Source organism: Acanthochromis polyacanthus, chromosome 19 (genome assembly GCF_021347895.1).
Source record: "Acanthochromis polyacanthus isolate Apoly-LR-REF ecotype Palm Island chromosome 19, KAUST_Apoly_ChrSc, whole genome shotgun sequence".
Taxonomy (NCBI): Eukaryota; Metazoa; Chordata; class Actinopteri; family Pomacentridae; genus Acanthochromis; species Acanthochromis polyacanthus.
In genome coordinates this window covers 15,661,896-15,672,788 of record NC_067131.1, presented here as the reverse complement: position 1 = coordinate 15,672,788, position 10,893 = coordinate 15,661,896, and the positions used below count along the sequence as shown (strand labels likewise).

The 10,893-nt window shown below is 39.7% G+C and overlaps 1 protein-coding gene across 1 annotated transcript; it reads right to left on the bottom strand.

Annotated features, from left to right (window-relative positions):
- Positions 1-8,099: 8,099 nt before the first annotated feature.
- On the bottom strand, positions 8,100-8,963 carry LOC110958382 (gap junction delta-3 protein-like). The gene has a single exon (XM_022204899.1). It carries the CDS (start codon positions 8,961-8,963, stop codon positions 8,100-8,102), a length of 864 nt encoding a protein of 287 aa, XP_022060591.1.
- Positions 8,964-10,893: the final 1,930 nt, after the last annotated feature.

Genomic DNA, 10,893 nt, shown 5'->3' with positions numbered 1-10,893 from the left:
AGTTGCTCTCCGGTCCAGCCTGTTTGATGACGCTTTTTACGTCACTGGCTCCAAAAAATCCAAAACGGCGACCAGGAAGTAGCAAAATCCGGGCTTCATTTTCTCGGCGTTGAAACCAACGGGTGACGTCACAGTTAGTTTACGCCTGATCCAACCTCGAGCCTTATGGAGGGTAACAAGACCCACCCTGGCAGAGAATTAAATTCGTAGCCGTGGGTTGTCTAGCGTGGCTAGGCTAGCATTCAGTTGCAGTCGGACAACGAAGTTGTGTTCAGGAGCGTCAGAAATCGGAGTATCAGTAACGTAAATTTCCAACTAAAATTTTGGAAATTAATAATATAAAATTTTTCAGATCGGGGGGGCAGTGGCCTGCAACCTGTTAGCTTAGCATTGCATAGACTGGAAACATGGGAAACAGAAAAGGCAAAACAAATGGAATCACAAATGTGTTTTTCTGGGAATTCACATTGTTGAAGTCCATATTAAACTGTTCAGAGTATCAGTTTCTGTTGTCTTCTAAAATCTTATCATCTGTGCTGTCATTGGAAAATATTAGCAATTTTTTCCCATCAACATTAGTCACAGTCATTTACGGGAAACGCCCGTGCAATAATAGGAGCAATAACACCATTATTTGCTTAGCATTTTTTGTTATATACACTGTTGTGTTTATTCCAAGAAAGGGAGACTGAAATCAACATCACTAGGTCACAAGTTACCAAAAGTCAGTCCAGTAAACAAGCTGCTTGATTTGCTTGGAAATGGGCACCGTGCCGTGAATAAACCAAATCAAAGAGTAATGACGCAGAGTGAGCTCTTAATATACTATGTTTGGAGCAGAGAAAGCAAACTCTGAGAGAGATGTTTCTTGAGTTTTCCCTTGAAAAAGAAAAAGGAGGAACCTTTGCCAATTCTGTCCCTACATGACTGAGCAGAATGTGTCACTGCATGTGGAGCTGTCACTCAGCTACAGGAGTGTACTAAAAGAGCCTCCGAGGGGATACAGGTAGAGCACTGGGAGCCCCTGAAGTGTCTCATTCAAGGTGGAGGGAGAATGGAGGAGGAGGTGGAACGCAGAGAGAGATGTTATCACTTCCATCTCCTCCTCCGTGTTGCTGTGAAGGGAGTCGCAGAAAACAGATGACCTACATTTTCTTTGAGACAGACTCCAGCAGTGAGGCCTCCCTAGTTTCAGAAAAGACAGGGTGAAGCATTGGAAAGGCAAGAAAATAAAAAAAGGAGGGTCTGACTGAGGAGGAGGTGTAGAAAGAGAGAAACAGGCAGACTTCCAGCTTGACAAGGCAGACATGAAAAGGTAAAAAGCGCAGGCAGACAAAAGGAAACAGGGAAAGTTTTGACGGTAATCCTCGTCGACTCTTGCTTCCTTCCCTCTCGAGCGGTTATATAAAACACATCTAGAATTCTGTTCTATGCACATCAAAGAGCCCGCACCGCTTTGCAATCTGCATATATGATGCGTCCAGGGAACTGCAGGAGGGGTGGGTGTATGTGTGTTTTCTGGGAGGAATGTGAGTCAGAAATAAGCTGCTTTGGAGAGTATTTAGATTACTTTGTGTTCAGATGAGCCACTTGGATCTGTGACTGCTTAAGTCTTCAAAAGACAATCTTGTTTTTTTCACAAATGCTGCAATGATTATTGAAAACAAAGACCCAATTCATTCAATGTACATGCCATGACAATGTATAGTTTCAGTTGGAGCTATTCCTAAAGAATAACTTACATCACGAATCACTTTAATTGTCATTGTTATGTTCAACAACGAAATTTGGGTGCTATCTCACACATTCACTAATGCACGTTCACATTCTGGGATGGTAAATGTGGGACATAGCAGGTGATATACAGGATTTTGCAGCCACAGTGTTGTGTGTTGCTCTAAAAAAAGCATCTGCCCCTGCAATGACTCCAAAATGTGGATGCTGCTATTGGAATAATGTGACTGCAAATTAAGTCATCTCACTGACATGCTACCAATGTGTTTCATAACTCATTTTCTGTTCCAATGCTGCCACCTACTGCTTACAGCATGCTCTGAAACAAGGCTACCCTCAGGCAAGATTATCTCCTCAGATTTATGCAGTTAGTAAAGAATTTCTGCCAACTCAGGAAGGTGGCTCACTTTAATCACTATTACAAAAATGAAAACATTCTTACAGAGCACATTTTGCTACCTGAAGATTAATCTGTGGTATTTTATGCACATTTACTCAGGGTGGGTGGTGGTTTCTTCAGCAGATAGACTCTCAACCTGTGAACAAGGAAAAGCAGTACAAAAACAAGCAGGCAGAAATCTCTTAAAGATCCACAAGACATGTTTTCAGCATATCAAATACTTCTATATATATGCATTTTGAAAAAAAACAACAACTTAAAACCGGGGGGGGGGGGGGGGGAGATTACAAGTATTTGCATTTGCACGCTGGTGGATTGTAACCATGAAAGTAGAGCTTCAAAATACAAGAAGAAGAAACAGGAGCAAGAGACAAAAAACAGCATTTAAAGTCCACTTCATCAGCTGGTCAAAAGTACTACCGGGTCCTTTTTTGACACTTTCAGTTCTGTTTTGGGTTTTTTGGGGGGCTATTGTCTTAGACTTTTGATCAGCTGATGAACAGCATGTTTGAGTTTAAATGCAGTTTTGAATAAATTGCCTGCTTTCTGTTTGTTGCCTCTTGTTCCTGTTTCGTTTGACATTTCAAAGCTCTACTTTATTTCCAATCTATACAATGCTAAGCTAATAGGTTGGTGGCCTGCTGCAAAATAATTATTTTAGTCTTCTTAAGCTGGCAAGAAGTTGGCAGCAAGTTTCTTGAAGTGTTCTTTTGAGTTTCTGGTGAAAAATAATCATGGAGGAGGGCAAAGTCAGGAAAAAAACTTGGTGAAGTTTGTGGTAAGCAGAAGCTAGCAGGCTGCTTAGCTAAACAATATGTCATGAGAAGCCTCTTTGAGATAGCAATGCTAAAATTGAGAGGAAAAACAGTTGTAGTGAACAAACTAACTAGATAGTGTTTGCTAATTTATGCTGATAGCATCATAATAAAACTAATTCTGAAGATTTTGCTTTAATTAAATGTTGGCTATCTAGCTAACCTTTATTTATTTATTAATCTACAATTCAGAATCTATTAATCCTCTTAGCCCAAAGTTGAACTGGGTGTTTTTGTGCTCTTTTCAAATTTTCACCGCGTTATAAAGTCCTGCACCTGTTTGGTAACAGCACAACTATGTGCTGGAAGAAAAGAGAACTGTGCAGTCTGATAATGCTATAATATCACAAGTCATAAAAAGAGAAAAAAAGTTGCACTTCTTTGATTATTTATTTCAAAAATGAAAAAAAAACATGGAAATCAACACGTGCTACCAATATTGGGAAAAAAATAATGACTTCATACCGTGGATATTTTACAACTAACACTTTTGATTTGTTTCCAAAGTTTTCACCTCTCTCTGTGTGAACACATCCTGCAGTTCAGCCCAGCCCTAAAATGTGTCACTTGACTGCTGGTCACAGCTGAGTCACAAACGTTTCCTTCTTCAGCAGATGGCTGTTAAAAATAAACGACTTTCTGGTATCTGAACCATCAAGGTCAAACGTCCAAGTGAAGAAACAACAATCAAACCACATTTCTGAACAAAGGGGAGTTTAAATATTCATGTTGTGCAGGTGAAGAGTGAATATATGAGACTGGTTTGATTATTATCTGGTACAACACCTGTGCATGTGACATAAAAATCCAGAACAGGCTGGAGGAGAGCATTTGCATGTAAAAGAAAAAGAATTATACCAATAGCGAGTTGAGGCATCTGCAGACAGTGATGGATTTCTGTGTGAAATGCAATTTTAGCTCCACATTAAACTGCTGGAATGTGAAAACTAAACAACCCAGCCTATCTTAATAATGTAGAAAGCTGGACTATGGGTGTTTTTGCTGGCAAATCATTAACATTTTAATCATTCACAACTTCAAAATCAAGCGCAGGAAAAGAAAATGGAATAGTTGGCACGGAGAGTGAACAAAGCAACACACTGTGGGTTTGTGTTCAAGTCGGTGCAACGGTGAATTTGAAAAAATGTCACTGAGCTTGTTTCTGACACGCAATTTGACAAATGACATTTGCGGCCACATTGTCTCAGAGAGAAGCAGTGTGAGAAATGCAGGGGAGTGAGGATGATATGTGACTGTGTTTTACGCTCAGGCAGTCCATTTTAAGTTCATGTCCAATGACAAATATCTGTTGCAAATATTGTAGTTATTCAAAAAAGTAGTGCATTGTTTGTTTGCATTACTACACATTTATCTTATAGAAAGTAGTTTGTTGCACTTCATTTAATTGCTTTTGCATTACGCTGCAACATCAACCGAGATGCACTGTCACATTAATAATAAAATTAGACATGTTATGTTCTTTAACCCTCTTGTTGTCCTCATTTACGGGCACCAAAAAAATATTGTTTCCTTGTCTGAAAAAAAATCCAAAAAATCAGCAAAAAAATTCCCCAAATTTCTGAAAAATTGCAAAACCTTCAGGAAGAAAATTCCAATAATCCATTAAAAGTTTCCCTTAAAAGTTTTATTTCAAAAATCCCCCAAATTTGGCAAGAAAATTCTTGTAAATATTTTCAAAAATTGAGTCAAAATCTTCCAAAAAATCCTAAAAATATCTAAAGTGATTACACATATATCAGTCAAACTTCTAATATTTTCTTTAAGAACATTCACACAAAAAAATCAATCAAAATCCAGCGAATTTCACTGGATTTTGGTTGATTTTTTTTGTGAATGTTCTCAAGAAACATTAACATTTCTTTTTTCCACCAAAAAATGTTCAAAGATTTCCCAAAAATGTTGAAAATATGGACATCAGATGTTTCTCTGTGAAAATATATTTTTTCCCCACATTTTCAAACTTTAAAACGGGTCAATTTTGACCCGCAGGATGACACGAGAGTTAATGAAGTATTACCGTACAGACAACAGGAACATTGGTAAAAACAAACCCACCAAGCATTTCAAGAGAATCAAGGTGGCACTGGCAGCAAGCCACACTGCTTAAAATAAAACTAGTCGTCAAATTGAAACTGTATGTGATGACTGAACAGAAAGAAGTTGCACTACTACACCACAGATGCTGGCACTGAGCCCTGTGACAGAATGGGGACTTGTCCAGCTCCCCCATGATCCTAATGAGGATTAAGCGGCGTATAGATAATGGAAGGATGGCATTTAGCAAAAAGCAAAACATCACAACACACAGAAGGTTTCTGAAAGCATGCGGTTTTTCCATCCTTGATCACGTGAAAGATACAAATACAAAAAAGCCTGAGCAACCAGTCCAGCTGCCTGCTGCTGTTTCCCCACAGCAGGTTTCTTTTCAAACGATCACATTCAAACTAAGGCTCAAATCAGTAGTTTAACTTGGTTGTGCAGTGATATTACTGTAAGTAAAGTAGCATCTGTTGTGAGGTCAGTATTGAGCTATATAACTGAGAAAAAAATAAACCTTTGACAAGTGTTGATCCCTTTTATCTGGCAATACTGCAGCTAGTAACCGACACATTCCTAATTAGATACAGTCAAGCCTGAAATTATCCATACCTCCTGCAAATTTTGACTTAAAGTTGCTTTTATTCAACCAGCAAGTTTTTTTTTTCCCATTAGAAATGACACGGGTGTTTCTCAAAAGATAATAAGATGTACACTAGGCATCGTTGTGGAAAAAAATAATTTCTCAGCTTTTATTTCCATTTAAAAATAGCTTTAAGTTAAAATTTGCTAAGAGTTTGTATTATTTTGGGCTTTACTGTATAATATAAGCACAGTTTGGTCTGTGAACATCTAAAGCCCTTTTCCAAGTGGTAATTTGTGTATTTTTTTTTTCACATCCTGACAACCCAAACTGATTTTTGTAAAAACGTTAGCAAATCATTTATTGACCATTAATGAAGCCTGAGTTAAAATTTAGAAATAATTTATAAAGGAGTCTCTAATGACACACTGCTCATTCATATAGAAACAGTTACAGCAGTGGATTCATTTAGCAGTACCATGAAAACCTGCCACCTGAATCATGTTCCTGCCCCACCCAGGAAATAGAAGTTTACACTCTTTTTAGTTACTTTTTGTTTCAAACAAGCAAGCTATGACATGATGGAAGGCGCTGCCATTTGGATTTTGTTAACCTCAAAGAGTCACATAAGTTGTTTCTCATGTCCAGAGTCACTCTGTTTAACACAGTGCACTACATTTAGAGAGTAGAGTTCTCAACAGTTAAAGAAAGAATTGATTTAAGTAGTGTCTATGATAGGCCTGTGTACTATGTGGAAAATATGTGAACATTATTTCATTTTACATCTAATTCATCTCCGGGAAATCAGCTCAAACCGTTACTACAAATATAGAACACATAAAAGGTCATGATTACGTCCAGAAAGTCTTAAAGTTGGGTCATTTAGTGATCCATAGTTAATAATCTAAAGAATTTACAATGTTCCCCTGATAACAAATGATACCATTGCTCAGTATTATGTCATGACATGAGATAAATGTACAAATATTGAAGTGTATCACAGTGGTTGGCAACTGGCGGCCCGCGGGCCAAAACTGGCCCGTCAGGAATAATATCTGACCCGCCAGATGATTTTGAAAATTTGATTTGGCACGGAGCTAAGCCAGTCCGTCACCGCAACACGAAACTCGCGTGCTCGGCTGCTGCCTGGCATTTCCGCGCTACTGGTCGGATACGGTTGTACCAGCCAGATTTCACTGAGCAACAGTGTGTGCAAAACATGTGTGTGTCTCGGGAGTCATTTTTAATACATCTGTGATCAGAATTGAGACGTGTGTCCCAAGCAGCGGTGATCAGAGTCGGTGCTAATGGAGCTCAACGACTGTTGTCGTTTTTGTTGTCGACCCTGGCAGAGAATTAAATTTGTTGCCGTGGGTTGTCTAGCGCGGCTAGGCTAGTTGTTTCCGGTTGTTTCTGTCAGAATTGTCGCGCCTCTGTCGTCACTTAGTTACGCCCGCCTTCTGACTCTACACTTCATGGTGATTTGTCGGCCAGTTTTAGGAGAATCCAGCCTCGAGCCTTATGGAGGGTAACTAGACCCACCCTGGCAGCGAATTAAATTCGTTGCCGTGGGTTGTCTAGCGCGGCTAGGCTAGCTCTAATGCTGAATGGCACAAAAATAGTTTTTAAAAATGCAAGTTGTCATATTGGCAATGCATTTTCACAAACGATTAAAAAAAAAAAACTGTTTATTAGTTAGCACCAGTCCATGGCAGGTAATTTCTACTAACAATACAACAATTCAGTGTGCTCTTTTATTTAAAAAAAAAAAAGGAATATGACATGACGGCTGATGGTGTTGACACAAAACTTCCTGCTAACTATTGAGCAAACCAATGAATGAATGAACAAGGTAGTTATTCTGGACACTTTGCAAAGCTTCCGGTGATATCTAACTAATCTGTAAGATGTAAACTAAACGTATTTCCTACAGTTTACACAGTAAAATATATTCTGCTGATGTTTCCAGCAGTTACAGACAACTACCTTTGTGTACAGATACAGAAACAGCAGCATGTTTGGATGCAGTTTCTGGGTGGATGTTTAGTCGGAGCAGGGTGTACAGGCAGCTTTCTTTTAAACAGAAGCAATAAAGTGCATCAAGTTAATGCGAGAAGATTGTTTTTCTCCTCCTGGTCTGTTTATGCTGTGTAATGATTCATCGGAACAAGCAAGATAACGAGTCATATCCGTCCTCTCATCAGTCTCTCCTTTGATTGTTTCCTGATCTTTGGACTCCCAAACATTCCCTTATGATGTGTCCCATCATAAAAACTCCTTCGTTCATTAAAGGTGAAACCATTCATAGTGAAATGATGAATGAATGAATGAAACATGAAATACAAATATAAATGCAAGTTTACTACTCCGATTGACAGACCGGCGACCTGTCCAGGGTGTCCCCTGCCTTCGCTCAAGTCAGCTGGGATAGGCTCCAGCACCCCCCGCGACCCTAATGAGGATAAAGCGGTGTATAGAGGATGGATGGATGGACTACTCCGATTGCAGCTTAAACCATGAGAGTCCTGCTGCTCACAAGTCTTCCGCTCTTGTACTTGTGGCCGATGCTGGAGACCTTCCTGCTGCCGCTGCTGCTTCTCATCGATCCTCCCTTCAGCCTCACGGTGCTGGGAACGCTCCCTGGTGCTGCCTTAACTCTTGGTTTCTCCGCTGCCTCCTCTTCCTTGAAGTTGTGGAGGTTCTGGCAGGTACAGGAGCCCTCTGAGGGAAGGGGGTCTGCTCTCCCGGAGCAAAACCATTTCATGGAGCTGTAGAGAAGCTCCACAATGCTGGAGAACGCCGATATCACCCCTACAGCAAAGTAGAAGCAGAGGAAGATAGTCTTCTCAGCAGGGCGGGAAGTGAAGCAGTCCACTGTGTAGGGGCAGGGGAAGCGGGAACAGGGGAACTGGGCCTCCACCTTGAAGCCATATAGGAACCACTGGCCCACCAGAGAGCCGATTTCTGCCGCTATTCGGAAGAGCACGTTGATGATATAGAGCCTCCTTAGGTGGCGGTCTTCTCTGTAGCCCTGGCTGCTTTGGCTGAATTTCGAGCGGCTGGTCCTCTTGTTGTTGTGATGCGTGGCATACATGAGGTAAAGCAGGGAAGGCGTAGCGATGAGGACAATGTGAAACACCCAGAATCTGTACTGGGAGATGGGGAAGGCCATGTCGTAGCAAACCTGCTTACAGCCCGGCTGCAGGGTGTTGCAGGCAAACTCCTCTTGCTCATCCTCAAACAGGTCACTAGCGACGGTTCCCAGAATCACGATCCTGAACACGAGCATGAGAAAGAGCCAGAAGCGGCCGAGCATCGGCGAGTGCACCTGGAGGTTATCAAAGAGTCCGCCGAGGAAGCCCCATTCACCCATGACTGCAGCTCTGTCAGGTGCAAACTTCTTGGAATCCTGGAGATTTATTCACGTCTCCCTCTCAGAGAAAATGCTTAAAAATGAAACTAAAATGCGTATTATAATCTCCAACTCATGTCTCATTGTGACAATAAACCAAAGGTGGGTTCAGGGTTGATGTGGAGTCAGGTGTCAATTGAGTTCAATAACCTGAAACCAAAACCAAAATATTATCACAAAACCTGTAAAGATAACTCAACCACATCAGTAAAATAATAAAACAGTAATGGCAATCTAGATTAAATCTCCAGCTTCTTTTGCTTTCACTCAACATACATCTGAAAGCAAACAGTTGAAACCCACAGTTGCTACATTGTTAGAAATAAAGGTAAATCATTTAGGACCTTCTTCAAATCAACACAGTATATTTGTGCCAAAAGTGGTGACTGATGCTGCTTTCTCTCCACACATTTGAACTCACCTTTAACATTTAGATAGTCTCAGTCCCGGGCTCAGCTGCTACTCCGACAACACTTCAGTCAAGCCAGTGGCAGGAAAAATGACAGAACAGGTTTGGCCTGAGACATTTTATCTACCTGAGCTAGAGACAAGCAAGTTGTAATCCCATTGATAAACCTCAGTAATCCACTTCTGGCTCTTCCTGTTACTCAGAAATGTCGTGGAACAAGCAGAAGGAAGATTTACACGACAGTCTTGCAGTATATTCCTCTCATGCTTTCTCGAAAAAAATAGAGGCATGTGCGTGAGGTTTGCCGTGGTTTATAATTGAGAGGGCGGTAACAGTTTAGGAAATTCCTGCTACGTCCTAATCTGCATCCATCGAGTCCCAGACAGAAGCGATGTTTACCCAAGAAAGGCAAAGTCTTGATGAGTATTTCAAAGAGCTTCCTAAATGGCAGGAAGGATCCGTTTTCAGCTGAGCCACCAGTTTTCCTGGTAACGAGCCATAACATGCGACTTATATAAAGTGTATGTAAATAAAATATGTTGCACATGCAGTTTGTGTCATGCCACTAGCAATCACAGGCATCTAAATGCATCACAAGTTTTGAAGGTCAAATTTCATGTAAGCTATAAAATTGTTGATTGCTTGCTAGTGGTCACATTGGGCCAAACTTGGAAAAATTAAGTAAGGGAACCTTTAATTTTCTCGCTCTGATTTGTCTGTATCCCCTTAATGTGGCCATTAAGTTACTTTTACATCCAAATTTCAATCATCTTAGGCTCCTCCCTTCCTTAACTCTCATGTGGTCCTGCGGATCAAAATTGATCGGTTTTAAACTTTGAAAATGTGTTGGGGAAAAAAGAATAATTTTGACAGTGAAACTTCTGATGTCCACATTTTCAACATTTTTGGGAAATCTTTGAATGTTTTTTTGGTGGAAAAAAAGAAATGTTAAAAATATTTCTTAAGAAACATTCACATAAAAATCAACCAAAATCCAGCAAATTTTGCTGGATTTTTAGGTGAATGTTCTTAAAGAAATATTAGAAGTTTTACTGATATATATGGAATCACTTTAGATATTTTTAGGATTTTTTTGGAAGATTTTTACTCATTTTTTGAAAATATTTACAAGAATTTTCTTGCCAAATTTGGGGGATTTTTTAAATAATGAAATTAATAATTATTAAAATAAATAATAAAAAATTAGAATAAAATAACTTTTAAGAAATTATTGGAATTTTCTTCCTGAAGGTTTTGCAAATTTTCAGAAATTTGGGGATTTTTTTTTGCTGAATTTTTGGATTTTTTTCAGACAAGGAAACAATATTTTTTGGTAAACGTAAATGAGAACAGGAGGGTTAAACATGTTTTTTGAACACTACTGAGGGCCTGACTGAATCACATCGGTAAAGTCAATAGTTTTTTTTTTTTAGAGGATTGCTGTGAAGAAAGTTGCGTCACACAAACTTACCGCACAATCAA

What these genes read in the sequence shown, in the direction of transcription:
- LOC110958382 (XM_022204899.1), bottom strand. Translation starts at nt 8,963, where the DNA reads ATGGGTGAATGGGGCTTCCTCGGCGGACTCTTTGATAACCTCCAGGTG.